This window comes from Microcaecilia unicolor, chromosome 6, assembly GCF_901765095.1.
Source record: "Microcaecilia unicolor chromosome 6, aMicUni1.1, whole genome shotgun sequence".
In the NCBI taxonomy this organism is placed as follows: Eukaryota; Metazoa; Chordata; class Amphibia; order Gymnophiona; family Siphonopidae; genus Microcaecilia; species Microcaecilia unicolor.
In genome coordinates, this window is record NC_044036.1 from 38,342,270 (window position 1) to 38,361,537 (window position 19,268).

The 19,268-nt window shown below is 42.7% G+C and overlaps 1 protein-coding gene across 1 annotated transcript in view; it reads right to left on the bottom strand.

Moving 5' to 3' along the window:
• The window catches only part of TM2D1 (TM2 domain containing 1), a 66,011-nt gene extending 48,071 nt beyond the window's left edge, over positions 1-17,940 (bottom strand). Inside the window, exons 1-4 of the mRNA XM_030206983.1 lie at positions 17,785-17,940; positions 11,548-11,621; positions 4,823-4,931; positions 581-672 (exon numbers count right to left, since the gene is read on the bottom strand). Coding sequence (XP_030062843.1) covers positions 581-672; positions 4,823-4,931; positions 11,548-11,621; positions 17,785-17,903 — 394 coding nt within the window. The 5' untranslated portion in view covers positions 17,904-17,940. The remainder of the gene's footprint in view (positions 1-580; positions 673-4,822; positions 4,932-11,547; positions 11,622-17,784) is intronic.
• Between the last annotated feature and the right edge of the window lie 1,328 nt (positions 17,941-19,268).

The following is a 19,268-nucleotide window of genomic DNA, read 5'->3' on the forward strand; positions in this document are numbered from 1 at the left end:
TTTTTAAAAAGAAATTCGGAGCGCGCGGCAATCAAAACTAAACGAAAAATAAACAAAATTCGCGTAAACGCGACGGTTTTCCGGGGCTGACGAAGAGAGAGCGGCAGTAGCACGACTCTCTCCAGGCGTGGAAAAGAAAGGACTGGCGGGAACGGTCGCGCACGGGCGGGAGGACGGCCGCGCATGCGCGGTGGGCGTGCCCTGCGTGCGGACCGCCCGCAAAGCTTCTTCCGGTTGGTGGGGGCTGCCGCGGACATCACCCAGTCGTGAGAACAAGCAGCCTGCTTGTCCTCGGAGAAACTGAAACGCCACAGGCACGGCCACGGAGGCGCAGCAAACAAACAAAAAAAAAAAACCAAAACCCTACCCACACACAGCGACGCCAACACCGAACAAGGCAAGTAGCTCGGAGGGAGGGGGCCCCTTGCTAGCGCCCGTTTCATTGCCCTCAGAAACGGGCATTTATTCAAAGTTTTGTATAAAGTCAAAACCAGGCAGTGATAGGTTGATAAGTTTTCATACATAAGTTAAAGCAATTCAGCATCTATAACCCAAACTAAAATAAAGACTCAGTCCTTACCTAAAGCTGGATATCCGAGATAAAATCTATCTGCGCCCAACCATCCAAGGAACAGAGAGAGTGCCACAGCCACTTTGTAGGAATAGCCATTTCTGCATTAAAAACAAGCTATACATTACTAAAACAGTAAAGATGCTCTTCTTTGGTTTATATTATTCAGCCTTGTATACCCTGTAAAGGTCAACTGTTTGAATGCATATAAATCATTACGTTTTGCAGCTCAGGAAGAACACTCCATTTTTGATACTGTGTGCAACCAGGGGTGGTTGCAGACAGAAGCGTAGAATATGATGTAGATAACGACTATAGGACCCATGTAGTGTGCCCAGTTTGCTTTCTCACGCAGTATTATAGATCTTACCAGGTTATCAATAGAAATCAAACAAAATAAAACAAGATGATACCTTTTTTATTGGACATAACTTAATACATTTCTTGATTAGCTTTCGAAGGTTGCCCTTCTTCGTCAGATCGGAAATAAGCAAATGTGGTAGCAGATAGTATATATATAAGAGAAACATCAAAGCATTACTTTGACAGTCTGACAGAGTGGGAGGGTGGGGGTATGCATGGGGACATCAAAGCATTTCATTGATATTCTAAACAGGATGGGTGTTGGTAGGTGAGAGGAGGGTAATAAACAGATCTTACCAGGAAAGGCTCCTGCCTGTTTGAATTGCTTGTGCCCGGACATCCACCGATTTTCAGTGGTGCTTAACCAGGCAGCGAGGCAAAAGAGCTCCTTAAAGGGCAACCTACTAAACAGTCTTCGATGCAGAAACCACCACTTGGTGGCAGAGCCAGAGTCCTCTGCAGACACTGCCTTTGTAGACATGCTAATCATATTAGGTGTCACTGCAATCTGATTACCAATTCCACTCTGCCTCCTTCAACCACCACCTGCTGGAACCATTTGAGCACTGCCTACTGCAATTCTGAGTACTAAGTTGGATACCTCAAATGCCTGTTTAAAGCAGCATTCCACATTTCTGTCTTGGGGTTTCTCAGTTTTGTTCTGCCTTCTACTAGAACTGTTGTACATGGGAGAATGTTGTAACTAAGGCATCCACCTTGTGCAGACAGTATATCTAATATATTGCATAGTTAGTACCATCCCTCCTTCACCATCTTCTTAATGGTAGGATAGAATGCAAATGCTTTTCCAGGTCTATGGATTCCCTACCTTAGTACTCAGAAATCTTCAACTCTCATAACATGAGATATCAGATCCTGGATCTCAGCAGTCTTCTTCCTTTCTGTTGTCCACCTCCTCCTCCTCCAGTTTCTAACTACTACCTGAACCAGTTCAAGGCCAGAACTATGAAAAGCAAAGACGCCAACTCTGCAATGCTCTTGAGGCTCCTGGTTTGAATCCACAATGGGCCATGTGGGTGCCAGTTCAGTCTACAGGCTGAGATGCAAGGCTCCAAGGCCGGTCCTCCTGAACAAGTTCTGGGGAGCACACTTCTGGAGGCAGGACCATCCCTTTTACAGAGATAGTTGCCTGATTAGACTGCTGTACCTATAACTGGGGGGGGGGGGGGGGGGGGGGGGGAATCCCTGAACGGGGTCGTCGCACTCCTGCAAGTTTGTTGTAGGCTGCATCTGCACTGGGGGACACTCAGTACTATAGCTGGGGTTATACTAGAGGCAGAAATAAGTCTGCCACACAACTCCATCTCTGGATGCCATTCCCACTACAATAGCATCTTCTACCTACAGCTCCTACCACTGTGGAACATTGAGATCGCAAACTTCAACTGAGCCTACAGCATCATTGTGGGAGGGGCTTTCCTATCCCTCACCCCATAAGCTTTATGTAAGCAACAAGCAGCCCTGAGAAAAGGCAGCTACAAACAGCTTTCTATGCAGGAAGGCTTCAAACTTTGCATTCTCAGACGTTTTGGGCAGGGGAGGCAACATTGGCTCTAAGGGTCACTTTCACAGAAGTCCTATAATCCCATCTGAGGCTGCCTATTCTATATTGATCTAGATTATCTCCACTATTACAGACAAAATACTGATTGCTCTCCCAAATAGGTCATCTTGCTACACCAGGCTATCAGTCTACTCTGTCGCCAGTTGCTGGTGGTAAAGCATAACCCATACATTAGAACAGGGAGAGAGAGAGAAATTTAAGATTGCTCCAAAACATGGTGGTCCTAGGGATTCAAATCAATTACTGAAAAGTACTTTAAAGATTTTCCAAAATGACATCTTCCAAGTAAAATTTAACTGGAATATAATCATTATAGCTCATCCAGGGCACTTCTAGAAAACCATATAGTAGAAATTAAAGATACAATATTTCTAATCAGTTAGCATATATTTCTAAGCATTTGATTTAGTTTAACTTTCACACACATTCCCATAAATCGGCCTCAAAGTTGTAAATACCTTATTCATAATAATTTTGAAATGAACTGCAAGTTTATACTAGTAGTATAAAAAAAGATGTGTGCCTAACAATGCTTCCTTTGTTCCTGTATAGTTTTAAAGAGCGAGCCTGAAAAAGGTTGAAGAAAGTTTATTTGTATTTTTAAAAAGTTAAGTTTATTTCCAGTCTGCTGTAAAAGCCACGATATGCAGCACAAACACACCCCATAGCATTACCAGGCAATATCTCAATGGGGCTCCCCCACTGGCAACCAAATGAAACAACAGAAATATTAACCATTTTAATGTTGTATGAACTCTCATAAATGCAGTCCCAGCTTAAAATTAAAGGTCTATACTTTGTGCTTTGGTTGCATATTTATTGAGCATGGGAGAAAGTCTGAAGGCACAACTGCTGCATCCCACTGCTTTACTTATTGCATATGAACATTAGCTCTATGGTATACTCTCAGAAAAATTCCCTTCCATTGGTCATAACCGAAAAGTATCAGTCCATACCCCAGTGGTAGGCCAGTACTGAATTTAACAATCACGAAAAGTGTGCACTAAATTGTTAGTGTTCTGATTATCACTAGTGGCTATCAAAGCCAATGAGCCAAATTACATTTTTTTTTTTGCACAACAGAAAATGAGTTGTGATGGGAAAACTGCATGTTATATAAGGGAGTTTTGTATGTTCCTACATCCCCAGTAACTGATAAAAAAAATTGATTGGGCTGTTTATGCAAAGTCTCTTTCCATATGATTGGTAACACACACTTCATAGACTAGGTTTGTTACTTGAACCAGGACAGTCCACACAAGACAGCAAATATTGCTATATGAAGCATATGAAGGAAACTGAAAAGTCTGCAATAAGGAGAAAATCATTCAGCTGAGTTATTGCACATAACTGGCAGATGCACACAGCCAGTAGCTTCCATCTCCTCCGGCCAAATATGATGTTGGTAGAATGCTGGTGAACCTATGATGTGATTTGCCTCAGGTGCAGTAATCACCACAGCCCAGAACAACTAGTCTCTGATACCTTCCACTATCACCACCAAGTCTGTCTCTCTTGTTCAATCTCCCCCTTAGTGTAAAGTATTAACTGGGAGACAATCTGAAAAACCTTCCCTCTCAAGCCTCTCCTTGTTCCCAACATCATCCTCTTGCAACCCTCCCTGTCCATCCTCCACTCACTGCCACCAGATAGCTGGCACTCCTCCACTTGCTGCATCCCCAAACGTAAGTGTTAATCCCCCCCACCCCCTTCCTCACTGCGAAAAAGGCTTCCTTGCCCTTTTCCCCCTCAAAATTAAGGAGGGAAACTACCTGTGGATCTGCAAGTCAAAATGATTTGACTCTGTATTTGGGTGAACAGTATACACTGGGAGCACTCTCTTCCCCTCTCAGATGGTGGTGGGTTTTGACTGTGCATTTCCCCGACGGAACCCTATAGAAGACTAGAGCAAGTCTTAACAAAAGGTTTTCTGCAGATGCCTTAGCCACCAAAACAGAGGCTCTCATTCAGTTGATACTGCACTGCTCCCAACAAGTAGTGGCTTTTGAAGAGATCTGAGACTGAAGCAGAGCGAGTTCCTGAAATGTGAGGCTCATACTTTATATAAGTATCTACAGTGGTACTACACTCAACATTCCTTTCATGCCTCAACAGATCAGTTATTCTACAAAAAGGTGCCACCAGCTTCTTTGCTACCCTTCTGAAAGCTTTTTTTTAAATTTTATTAAAAGGTATTCTGACATCTCAATATGCAGAGAATGCTGTATCAGGTGTTTTTATGTAAAGCTGGGACATTAAGGTTAAATACCTAAAATGCATTTCTTAATAAATATCTTACTTACACATTGCGACAAGTTATGGGTTTGTAAAATCCAACTTCTTTCCCAGTGAAAAGCGTTTCATTTCCACTGTAATCCTTACAGGTAATGTTAGGTGCTGGAAGACACGGAGCTAAGAACACAAAGGTTAGGTACTATGATTAAAATATTTAATCTTCATTACAAAAATGTTTTTTTTAATGTTTAAACTGTTTTATTGACGATTATCACAATACAGATTAACTTAGAACATTCATATAACATTGCTTGATATACAAAACAGCATTCTTACAGCTTATTCAACATCGCCAAACACTTTTCTTCCCCATTTTTCTCCCCCCCCCCTCTGAACAATTACTTGTCAAGTGCTAATATTAGATGTTAAATGGCTTCTATTCCTAATATCATACACTTTAAGTACCTCGTTAGGTGCAATAGTGCTTATCACAAAATATCAGAAAACTAAACATCCAAGCTCTAGAGCACTGCCAAGCTTTAGCCATATACATCTCACTCAACCCCTTCAACCCCCCACCCAATACCTCCCCCCCCTTGCAAGCAGGATTCCCCTCTGAACTAAATTTACCACTCCAGGCTACCCATACTCTCCATTATTCCACTATTTATCAGACATTAACAAGCAGACTACGTCTCCTTGGACTGAGAATTTGCAGGTATGGTGTCCAGATCTGTAGAAAGCGTACTCTGCGCTTAGGCGATTGTTTTGAGTCCCTAGCCTCCCAAGAGGCCAGGAGATGCACCTGATTGCGCCAATGCCAATAAGCTGGCCCTTCCGATGAGACCCAGTACTGCATAATGCATTTCCGAGCTACCAAGCTCAGCTTCCTACATAACATTATAGCTGGGGCACCTAATGGAGCAAACGCTCTTGGTTGGTCCAACAGAAGCTGCCTCTCCGTTCCTTGAATTCTATTCCCCAATCGAATCAAAAACCCTCTTACCCTCTGCCAGAACATACGCACCTTGGGGCATTGCCATAATGCATGATATAATGAGCTGGGACCCCCTCCACATTTAGAGCACCCCGAGTTGTCCGGCCCCAACATATGAGCCAGTTGTGCTTTAGACATATACCCCCGAAGGACCACTCTATAACCACACTCCCTCAGCCACTCATCTGTTACCAATGCCCGGATGCCTTTCAAGGTAGCTGACACATCCCATGTTGCCAGTGAGGTCCCAAGATCTTGTTCCCATTTACGCTTAAGATCAACATATTGCCTCTGGGACCTACGCCTAACCAGTGCCCCATACAATGCTGATACAGATTGCTTCTCCATCTGCAACTCCTCAAAGAAGACCCTTAGCAGTTCCCCCATCCGCCCCCTCAGGGGTACCTGGCTCAAAGATTTCATATAGTGTCGGACCTGTGCATAAGCAAATCTATTGCCCCAAGCCGAACCCACTTTGTCTTGAAGCGCGTCAAATGTTATCATTTCCCCATTTTCCAATAACAGGTGTTCCAATCTTGTGATGCCCAGCCCTTGCCATCTGCCAAATGTCGGGTTGTCTATCCCTGCTTCAAAAACAGGGTTACCTACGATTGGGATTTGATCTGTAACGTGTGGTTGGCCCCCCATTTGCCGCATCCACCACTGCCACGCCTCCCGAAGGGGCTGTAGTATTATACTTTTTTTAAATTTAGAAGGGAGCCGACTGCGAGGTAAATGGAGCAATGCTAATATATCATATGGAGCAAAAAAGGCTTCCTCCAAGTCCATAGGTGTATAATACTGCGTGGTGTTCACCAGATCTCCTAGGTGACGCAACAAACACGCCTGATTATATAGGAACACATCCGGGACACCCATTCCACCCTGTCTCCAGCTCCCTATTAACATATTTTGGCTAACTTTGGGCTTTTTGCCTGCCCAGCAAAATCGACTAAAAAGACGCATCATCCGTTTCAAATCAGTCCGTGTTAGGCGTATGGGTAAGGTTTGAAGGACGTACAACCAGCGCGGAAACAGCACCATTTGGACTAAATGTATCCGTCCCATTAGTGACAGTGGAAGACTCATCCAAGAGTCCAATTTAGCTTTAGTATGTTCCAGTAAGATTTTAACATTCAACTGATATAAATCTGAAGTATTCATTGTGAGTCGGATTCCTAGATATTTAAAAGACTCTCTAGCCCATCTCAATGGAAATTCAGGATCCCAGTCCCTCTGGTTCACCTCTGGCGAAGCCAGAGCTTCTGACTTATCTAGATTGATTCGAAAACCTGAGTAGTCTCCATATTCACGAAAGGTTTCCAATAACGTGTCTAAGGATTCCCTTGGGTTTGTGAGATGTACCAAAATGTCATCCGCAAATGCTGCGATCTTAAACATGTGGGTCCCTAAACCGACACCCCGGATCAAAGGGTTTGCCATGATATCTCTGATAAGGGGATCTAAAACTAAAACAAAGAGGAGAGGGGACAAGGGGCACCCCTGCCTTGTGCCTCTTCTGATACAGAAGCTTTCCGATTCCATCCCGTTCACTCTCAAGGTGGCACATGGGTTGGCATATAAAGCGTGAATTGCCTCAACAAATCTCCCTGAAAATCCATAATGTTCCAGCGTATCAAAAAGGAACTTCCAGTGAACCTTATCAAAGGCCTTTTCCGCATCGAAGCTGATCAACAACGATGCTACCTTCGCCTGCGAGCTGTGCTCTAGTGATGTCAATATTGCTCTCAAGTTTTTACTCACTGCTCTTCCTCCCACAAAGCCCACCTGACTTTCGTGAATCAACCGAGGGAGCAACCTCACCAATCTATTAGCCAAGATTTTTGCCAACAGCTTGGTATCATAATTTAATAGGGAAATAGGCCGGTACGATGTCGGCTCCAGAGGGTCCCTCCCCGGCTTCAACAAGACTATTATTTGAGCCCTATTCAAATCAGGGGGTAACCTCTGTCTCTCTATCAGCTGGTTCAAGAATCTAGTAATTGCGGGTATAACTCCTCCTTCCATCAATTTATAAAATTCTCCTCTTAAACCATCAGGTCCCGGGGCTTTCAATCGCGGGTTGCGGGCTATAACCATACTAACTTCGTCCTCAGTGATTAATTGGTTAAGACTGTCCAACTCTTGTATTGTAAGCTTTGGTAAAACTAAATTTTCTAAGTACATCTGATTTAATAGGCCATCTTCCTCTGGGGAAGCGTACAGCCCTTGATAAAAGGTCCGAAAAGTCTCACAGATTGCTTTGTCTGATGTGTGGAGCCCTCCCCCCCTTTGCCTCAGTGCCAGAATGTTCTTAGTCCCTCCCCGGGGGGTAATTATTTTTGACATCAATTTGCCTGTTTTATTACCATGTTTATAAAGCATATATCGATAGTAAAGCTGTGACTTATGTGCCCTCTCTTGCAAAAGTTCATTTAAGGCGGTTTGAAGCTCTAACACTTGTTGTTTATCACCTATCGCATGTGTCTCCCCATATCTCTTCCGTGCCTTACAAAGTTGGTTACTTAAACGCAAGATCTTTCTGTCTCGTGCCTTCCTCACAAAGTGTGTGTGACTTATAACTTCGCCTCTAAGAACCGCCTTAGCCGCTTCCCAAAACAAAACTGGATCCTCTATATGCTCTTGATTATGAGTGCTGTACTCCGCCCAGCTAGCTTGTAATCGGCCTTTAAGCACTGGATCTGAGCTAAACTCCAGGGGAAATTGCCATTTATGTTCCTGTTGGGTCGTACCGCTTGGTATCCATTCTATCTTAACCCAGGCATGGTCCGACACCATATACGGTCCTATCTCCGCTGTTGTCACTTCCCCAAACATCTGGCGCGATGTCAGAATATAGTCAATTCTCGACTGAGTTGAGTGGGCACGTGACAGATGTGTGTAGTCTCTCACCTGGGTGCAGCACCCGCCACACATCAACCAGGCCCAACATCTGGCTCAACTGCAAGAGGCCTCTATTATTATAACATGAAGAGGCCGTCTCCGGAGCTGATCTGTCCAGAGAGGGGTCCCAAGCTGCATTAAAATCGCCCCCCATCACTATAGCTGCATGTGGTTGCCTGAGCAGAAAATTAATCAAAGTTTGGTAAAACTTCCGATCATATCTATTTGGAGCATAAACATTACAGATTAGCAGCCTCTGTCGCCCAACTACCACTTCCAATATAACATAGCGGCCTTCAGTATCAATCAGAAGTGGATTAATTATAGAGGCTATGCCTTTTCTAATTAATATCGCTACTCCTCCCTTTTTGCCTTGTGCATTTGCTGCTATACAATCCCCAACCCACCAGGTGCTGAGCTTGGCATGTTCAATCTGGTTCAGATGCGTCTCCTGTAAAAGTGCTATGTCTGCTTTTTGCCTGTTTAATTGTTGTAAAATCTTAGAGCGTTTTATTGGCGAATTAACTCCGCCTACATTCCATGTTATTATTCTTACTATTCTTGGATTTGAAAGTGTATGACTATATCTGTAGATGTCCACTTTTGTAATCCAGGGGGACATCCCAGCCTCTGCCCCCCCCTAACTTGCATCTCCCCTTTATCAGCATCACTATTATGTTCTGCCCACGCTTCCATCAGAGCCCGTTTTCTATTTAGTGCTTGTACCCTGCTTGCATCCCTCCTCCCTCCCCCCACCCCCTCCTCCCGCCCCTCCCCCGCCCCCCCAATCCTGTTCCCCTTATTCTCAGGTCCACCAATTAGGACCATGACTTCCTTACGTCTCTCCCTCCCCCCTCCGCATTAAACAGTGTTACATTAAACATAACATTCATTGTCAAACTGGTCAGACACTTACAGGGTCTCACCCCTCTTACCAGGGGTTCGAACCGTTTCACCCATTGGCCATGTCTTCTATACAGTGTCTTATTCAACAGCAAGAAAATTCAAAGGGAAAGTCTAACTCACAAACCATAAAACCTTAACCTTCCAACTGCAGCCATCTTGCCAAGCCTTTCTGCAACGGTAATTGGTCCATCTTTGTACTTGGCTGGGAGTTTGCTGTATTGTCATATATTGACCAGTCAGGTTTCCTCTGACCCCTCCTTATAACAGTACTCACTGCTCTCAGAGTGTTCGCTTCTTTATTCTATTCAGCTTGCATCTGAAGATGTTGTTCCCATCTGCTGTAAAAATTCTTTAGCCGCCCCTGCCGTCTCATATGTCTTGGTGATGCCATTATGCGTAATCCGCAGTTTGGCAGGGTATTGTAGTGCAAATCTTATTTTCTTTTGGAATAGCGTTGAGCAAACCTCCGAAAACTGTCGCCTTCGTGCTGCTACCCCTGCTGAATAATCTTGGAAGCATCTTACTGGGATTCCATCATATTCCAATGCTTTTCCGGTTCTAAGCAGCTGCATCACCTCTTGTTTTTGCGCATAGTTCAAAAATCGCAGAATTACCACTCTTGGTTTATTAGTACCAGTCATTTTCATCCCTATGCAGTGAGCCCGTTCTATCTGTATTGGCCCCGAGGCTTCTGGGAATTGTAGTTCATTAGTAAACCAGCGTGCCAAAAAAACCTCCAAGCCCCGTTCGGGTATCGTTTCTGGCAGGCCCACCACACAGATATTATTTCTCCTGGACCTGTTTTCCAGGTCTTCAATCTTTTCCTCCATCGCCTGCAGCTTTTTTTGAGTTATCTCCTGTACTGTCTCCACCTCCGTTACTCTGTCCTCAATTTCACTCACACGTGCTTGAAAACCTGCACAGTCTCGAGAGAGATCCGTGAGCTGTTCTTTTACCTTTTCCAGGTTAGTATTTATGGGGGAGAGCCGGCGATCCAACATATCCTCTAACACTGAGGACATTTCTGACGTTATTTCGGCGATCCAGGCCGATGATACTGTCGGGCCCGGCGGGCTTGCGGGCGGCGCCATCTTGTCTTCTGCTCCTCTACCACGGAGCTTATCTTTATGCTGATTTTTAGCCGCCATCGCGCCGCCAGTACTTTTAAAATGTTCACTGCCGGCCGCTCCAGCGTTTCAGGCTGCGGCGAAATTCTATTTTAAGTCGCGGTTTGTGAGCTGATCGTGCGGAGGGGGGATTGAAGCCGGAGAGATCTTTTTTCTTCAACCCCTCGCGGTCATGACATCACCGGAAGTCCTACAAAAATGTTTTTTAAACACAAGATAAAACCCACCCACCATTCCTCATTCCTATTTTGAGAACATACATTTATGAGTGGAGGAGTGGCCTAGTGGTTAGGGTGGTGGACTTTGGTCCTGGGGAACTGAGTTCGATTCCCACTTCAGGCACAGGCAGCTCCTTGTGACTCTGGGCAAGTCACTTAACCCTCCATTGCCCCAGGTACAAATAAGTACTTGTACATAATACGTAAACCGCATTGAGCCTGCCATGAGTGGGAAAGCGTGGGGTACAAATGTAACAAAAATTAAAAAAAAATATGAAAAAGTTCCGTTTCTTGGTAACCTTGTGCCACAACAAAAATTTAGACAAATTTTATGGATCAATATATGGATCTCTTAAGTTTGTAGGAAACTGAATAAAAGTCTCACACAGTACCAAATTTAACTGTCTACTTCAGCATAATGTAATACTTTTTGGCTGCTTTGTCAAACCCAACTTATCCTGCATATTACTAGCCCAGGCTTCCATTAAAAAAAAAAACAAAAAAAAACTCAGCACACCCGTTTGCAGCCAGAATCTAATGAAAACAAGCCTCCATGGTATACATAGCAGGTGTGATTTCCAAACTGTCTCAAAATCAACATCAGACATTCCTCTGATATACCAACTTACAGTAAGACTTACCATAGGCTGTAGAGTTTGTGCATCCAAGTGGCTCTTGTGTCATATTGTTTATTTCAGGATCTTCACAAATATATGTTAAAACAGTCAAGAAAGCTTGCTCAAAAAACTGGTACACACTAGCTGGTTAGTGAGCTCTGGTACATAGGACTACCAATTCACAGAGGTGTATTTTCAAAGCACAGACTTACAAAGTTCTATAACCACCTATGGAACTTTGTAAGTCTAAGTGCTTTGAAAAAGAGCCCCATAATGAACTGGAAATTACAGTTGATTGCTTACATTTAAATAGACCAATCATCCCAAAGGCCCAGAGTGATTTAACTAATTTTGATCAAGAGTATAATAAAAATATTCATAATTATTCAATCAATACCCAAGGAAAAAAAATAAAATACTTAAAAGAAACAGAAAAATTGTCCAATATAACTAAGCTTTACTAGAGCAGCCCAAATCTCGTACTCTATTCCCAAGTAAAGTGCCTTAGGTCAAGTATTTCCAAGGACAGACTACAAAGGGAAACACATGAATGAGTGCACTACAGTCTAAAAGCAAAAAGATGAGTGCATTACAATCTATAATTTTTTTAACAGAGGTAAAAAGCAAAAAGTTGTGACAAGACTTCAGTTTATGGCATGGAATATATTTTCTAAGTTTAATGACTAGATAACACCTTGAAGTTTAAAATAATAAGTATTGGGCGCTGACACACATTGGCAGTCAGTAAAAACAAATACAACCACACATCACACAGTCCAAGATAAATGCTGCAGAATTCAGCCTAGGAATAATCATTAACCAATGCCCTGTCTGTATTGACTTGTCATTTCACCGAGACTTTTCACTGGCTGTCTCCTCTCCCTCCCCGGTTTTTTTTCTCACACACATTTGTATTCCACATTGCTCTAGAATCCAGGAAAGAAAGTATATCAACAAGACCTCAAATAAATTAAACTAATTATATAATCAGGGCTTCTCATATAATCAGAGGTTAGCCTACCAAAAAACTTAAATAATTAAAAACACTTGGACAGACCAGGAATGAAGACCTACTCTTGAATACCTAATATTTATAAAATGTGTTTATTGCTTAGAAAGAATGAGAATATGTCGTTGGCGAACAGGAACAAAGATCTTTGTATTGCCATCTCTTCTCTTTACTGATATACTTTCCAATTCAGTCAGAAAATTTGTAATAAGCACTTTACACTTCTCCAGAGTTATATATTCCATGGCCTTTCGACATACCATAGCTATAAGAAATCCTGCTACATAAGGGCTTAAAATGTTGTGCGATAAGACAGTGATCCCAAACGTGTGTGGAGGGAATTGGCATTTAAAATTTCCTCTGAAAAGAACGTTGGATATATAGACTTAACTCTTTATATCAGATTGGATTAAATTCATGTATTGAATAGAAATTTTATTAAAGATATTTTTCATTTTGATTGAAGAGTGTAGTCCATCAGAGAATTCATTTACAACTAGAAGAGTATGTTATTCCATCAATGTCAGTGTGGCACAAAATGACTGCCACATCTTTAAACCTATGACAACTGTTTTTACTACACCTCTCATTGGTTAAGTCTGGTATATACTGCCCTTTAGATGCCCAGCTGCCATATTTGAACTTGTGTGAAGGTCACTATTGAATCCTGGAACCTGTGTTTTGTTTAAAGACAAGAAAATTATATCCGAGATATGAATTAAGGTTGAATTTTGTTTCTCTTTTGTCCTAGCGTGTCTGAAGCTCATTACCCCCGAAGCAGCAGGATTAGGCATTGTGAAATGGTGGCCATCTAATTCTGAGGCTTCTTCCTCCATTTTCAAAAGGAATGAGTTTACACCATAAAATTATTGGGTAATATTAATTGAACATACAGATTTGGTGAAGCTACTTTTTTTTTTTTTGCGATTATTTCACTTCACCCCTTTCAATTTGTGGTTTTGCCCCTTACAACTCACCATAGTTTGGTTTTCGAACTTGACCAATGTAAACCATTGTGATTTATTAGACTTGAAAGACGGTATATCAAAAACTGTAAATACATATATACAAAATATTCAAATTGTGATTATCAGCTGAAATTTTAGTGTGTGTAGGAATCTGCAACAATCCATGCTAGCAGAATCCTTCACCCCCAGTCACACATGCAGAACATGGAAGACCCTCACTTGATACAAAATGGGAGACAAAAAAAAACATGCATAGAAAACAAACTGCCATGGAGACACCCCACTTGCCTGCCAAAAAGTCAGTACAATAGTGCTAAAGAAAAAGAGGAATTGTCTCCTGTACTCTGCTAAATACAGAAAAGATGTGCATTTCTCAAAGTTGACACATTCCAATCCTTCAAAATTATCAAAAAGGACAAAAAAAATATCTGGGCATTTAATTCTTCCTAATTGGTCTGGTCCCAGTTCCCCCTCCCCCTTACCTTGTGTCAGTCTTTTCCTGGTTTGCCTTTCCATTCCTTCTCTCTCCTCTGGTCCTTCCTTTCTTTCTCTACATCTGTCTGCCACTGATCTATCCTTTTTATGCTTTCTGGGTTCCCCCCCCCCCACACACACACTTTTCTCTGTGTTTATATCTGCACATTTGATTTCACCCTTATTCTTCCTCTCACCTTCTAGTCCTTAGTCCTCTTTTCCCATCTCCCTCTAGCCCCTTTCCAGTAATCCCACTGCAACCTTTGTCTCTCTCCTTCCCCGATCTCCTATCATTTCATCCCATCCTTCACCCACTCCCATATTTTCATCCTCTGTATGAAAACTCTTAGCCCTAACTTACCCTCCACTGCCTCTTGTATAGAAAAAGAATGGAAAACTACAGAAGGCTTGTAAAAAGCTGAGAGAATGACCTTACAAAGGAATGTGCTGATCAGTGGAAGGCTGAACAGTGCAGAAACAAGAGAAAAACAAACCTTACCTTAAGAACAGATAATGTCTGGGGTCTGCTGATTTGTAGATAGAGCAAAGGGCAAGGGAAAGATAAATAGCTGAGAATAGCTTAAGTTAGAGACATGTTGTGTATATAAGAAAGATAGAAAACAGTGTTTGCAAGCAACTTCATCTCTGTGCTTGATGCATACTTGCTTCCTATGTAACATGATTACATAGCACTGTCATAATAGTGACAGTTGAATAAAAAGAAAAATTTTTACTGTATCTTTTGTATGCTTATTATTATTTTATCCAATTGAACTCACAATTTGAACACTCTCGACTCACCTCCATTCCTGTCTCTCCTTCCTCTCTTTTTAACTCCATTTCCACCCTCACTCAACTCCCTTCAAAAACCCATACCCAGTACCCCCATTCCTTTTCAATGCTATTCATCCTCTTTCCAGACTTCCAGGTCACTCATGTCTCAACCTCATACACCCTCACTCATTCTCTCAAACCATCAACACACTCCCACTCATATCTACCAATTGCCAATTCCTCACTATCCCCACCTTCTGCTACAGAAATAAGTAGTAGTATAACCCATCCCCTCTCATCTGAGTTCTCTTCCTTCCACACCCCCTCCAGTCCAGCATCTTTCCCCTCTCCCCCCCCCCCCCCATTGGCATCTCTGTCACTCTACACCCTTCCCTGCATTCTGGTATATTTTACTCTTCCTTTCCTCCACCCCCACAGTCCAATATCTGTCAGCATTCCCTTCTCCTTGGCAGTCCTCCAACATTACTGTGGGCTGCTGACAGCATCAACAAAAGGAAAACAAGCTGCCTTGGCCATCCCCAAAAGTGTTCCCTGTATCCTGCCTCATCTGACAGAGCTTTGTGTCCACATAGGTGGGACACAGCAGAAGGAATGCTTCTTGGACATCCGAGGCAGCTTGTTTTCCTTGCTGACGATGCCAGTGGTCCAACGGAACATTGGAGGACCGATAAGGGGGAAGAGGGAGAAGGGCAAGAGAAACATCAGACTATGTGGGACAGGGAGGAAGAGGCAGAAATGCATGGCAGTACATAAGGCATCCTGTTCTGCTCATTCTCCCCACTCCCAAATTACATAGTTATTGAAAATGGGGTGGCACTTGCCACACTGTAGCGACACCTATGATATCGAAGAAATTTAGGTCTCCCAATACTGTGTTGCTAACAAAAGGCTTCTGTTTCCTCATTCTGGCCAGGAAACTGTAGTACACCCTTACAACTACAGTCTTCTCCATCTCACATCAATTACAGCAGTCTAAATGCATCTGATCAACTTCAGCCTTTATGAAAACTTCTATATTGAGATATTCTCTCATATGCATATTCATTAGGGGTATCCTGAAAACCTAACTGGCTGGGTGTGTCCCGAGAAATGAGTTGAAGACACCTGCTTTAAAATAATAGCTCTCTCACCTTTGCACAACAGGATTGTAAACGTCTCAAATCACCATTTCACACGAACACTAGTAGACTGTGTCCCGCCTTCTACTCTCTAAACACAGAATTTCCAAATAAACCAGCATACATATCCTGCTCACTCCCACTGCATGCATTATTTGTAGAGTTGCTTTTCATCACATAATAAATTGGAACTCAAAACTTCAAGATCTTGCATGCGATGGGGTAAAACCTAGGACTGAACACTGATGGGCAAATCTGGAACCAGCTGGCATTCCAACCATAGTACGGAAACATCAAGATCAGTTTGCAAACCCACAACACTTTCTCACTCACCACTGCTTCTCCCCATAATTAAAAAGCTCAACAGTGTGATGTGCTATGAGCTTTTCCCCATTTTGGCCAAAATTCTATGTATGACACCGAAAAAAAAATAAGAACTATTCTATAAGTGGAACTGCAAATTGGGTGCCGTTTAGAATAGCACCAGGATCCATATCCAACTTGTGAGAATTTACACCAACTGAAACCTGGTGTAAATCCCCATGCCTACATTAGGCGCGGATCTGGCATATTCTGTATAGTATGTGGAAATTCTTGGAATGTCCATGACCCACACCCCTTTTTTAGAGCTTTGCACTAGAACTAATGCACCCATCTTTACAGATCACATCTAGCAAGATATGTGCATAAGTTCTAATTGTTGCCAATTAGCATCCAATTATCAGTACTAATTGGTTTGTTATTCAATTAACTTGTGCATGGAAATTCACATGCACCCAAATTTCTGCATACAATTTTGAGTATCATATGTAGAATCCGGGGGGTTGTATGTAATGGGAAAAGGACATCAGGCTAAAAATGTACCTTACCAGCTAAAAGTGCTGGTTCTTTTTAGTTTTAGGCTAATATTAGAACTGCACTTTCCTTTACTTTTTGTTATAAAAGAAAAAAAAACACTTATGAAACAAAGAGGAGGACAGGTAAGTAAAAGATGACACCATTCTCACTTTAAGTTACATGAATCATTTACAAATAAATCACTGCTTCCAGGAGACAATCAACCTCATATCAAAATCTGCACTGAAAAAGTGTTAAACATCTAATGCTGATTTTTATTTCCACTCCAGTTTTTACCTTACTTCCAATGTAATAAACCAATTATATGCAAAAAAAAGTGATTTCATACCACAGAAATTAAAAACAAAAAAAAAAATCTTATGCTGATTTTTATTTCCACTCTAGTTTTTACTTTATTTCCAATCTAATAAATTATATGAAAAAAAGGGTGAATATTTCATACCAACACAGAAGTAAAAGATACAGCACTAAACCTTTAATTTTAACGTTCAAGGCAAGTAACTTTATCTCTGTTTTAACTAAGGATAGCTTCTGGTCCAGGGACCACCTCAAACTAGGGCACCTCAGCTCAGGGCTCCTTTCTTTGAACATCCCTGTCCCAAGCATCCATACTTTGGGCCCGAGCACAGGGAGGTCCATGACCATAAACCCCCCAAACGTTGGCACCTAAGTTCAAAACCAGGACAGGCCAAAATGTGTCCAGCCTGGACTGGATAACTTGGCATCTCTGCAACTACAGAACACACTCCAACCTACCAGGCCGCATACACGAAAGAGACTACAACAGTACAGCCCCACCGGGTAGAGAAAAACCATTGATTAACTCAGCCACTGTCTATCAGCCCAGCAGTCCCACGAGAAAACGGGAGGGACGAGTTCCACCACCTCACTCGACCCAAGAGAAGGAGCTGCGGTAGGATCTGCTTATCTGAATCTACCCGGCAGCCTAAGATAGGCAGAGAAGCAACATCTCAGCTGAGCGGAGAAACAAACAGCAGAACGATGAGACTCAGCTCATGGGAAAGTGTAAGAAGGATATTGACCCAGACGCAGTTCGTCGCATTTTATCATTACTTCAGCACCGGCCTCGGCCTCACACATCGAGAAAATCCAGAAACAGCTAAACAATTTAAAACCCCAGCTCCGACAAGGCGCCATATTGGCCGCCGCTGTGTACCACGTGATCCACGTTTCCTTTAAGAAACATTTATTTCACCACCGAAGGGGAGGGACGAGGACGACAGATTGCCACGCCCCCTCTCAGAACAACAACATTACCTGTCTTTTCTAGTTCTTGCCGTAAAAGGGGGGCGGGATTTGATATATGGCTGTCAAAACAAAAAAAAATGCATAATGAAACTAGTCAGAAAGGATTGATATTGTAGTAAATGAAGCATACTGCAGTTAAAACAACAACATGTACACTCCAGCAGGGTCGCTAGAAGGAAGTGAGGTTGTAATCTACTGGGCTACTTGGAAAACTATTATAGTTTTAGTTGCAAATTACTGTATGTAGCCCATTTTTAAGATGGCTCATGCTGGTTGTTGTGTAAGCCTTTATAATAAATAGCTTTAGGAAGTGGAGGGTGTTCCTGGGTAGAATGCATCACTTTTTTCCTGCCAGTTATATACATAAACATACAAAAAGTTATAAACATTACACCTTAGAAAAACTGCAAACATAGCAAAGTCATAGTTATTAGGATTTATTTACTAAGGGGGTGGGGCTGGGGGGCATAGCCTGAAGTGAACTTACACCTTATACACATAATATTCCATTTGTGGATAAAAAAGGATGCTGGTATGTACATATGCTTGGGAAATTCATATATATTTAATAAAACAGAAGAATATCACCAATAGTAGCAATGAGCGTTTTTCTCAACATTTACACATTTGGTAGCACAGTGTTCTGGCCAGAAATTTTTCGCAGCCTGGTGGCATATAAAGGAGTAGCTCGGTGAGGATGGAGGGCTGCAAGTTAATTATGATTAAATCATTAATTAATAATTCAGCACGATTTAAAAAAATAATCATGTTGCTGCATTTCTTGTCTCTATAGGCAGTCGGTGGCTCAGCTGTTTGGGGAGGCTAAAGTGGCTGGGGCTGGGGAAGGGGGTAGTGGGGCCCCAAGTCCTTAATTGTCTGGCAACATGTAGAAAGAAAGATCAGCAAAATAATTGTAGATCCTATATAATAATTCTCACCACCAACATTCTAACGTGTGACTGCCTGTGTCCGTGGCTCCTGGAGTTGCTGAGCTAGTCTCCGTAGCCAGGCTGACATCACTCACAGCTGATTCCCAGGCAGGGGGAGGAGTAGGCCCCCTGCCTGGGAATCAGCTGTGAGTGCGCCGAGCAAGTGGCAGGGAGCGGCGCATCAAAAAATGACAAGCACGGCACCGCAGACAGCCATCAGACAACCCCCCCCCCCCGGTGCATCAACCCCCCCCTTGGCGCATCACCCAAGCCCCCACCCTCGGCACATCAACCCCCCCCAGCTGCCATTGGTAATGCTGTCCGG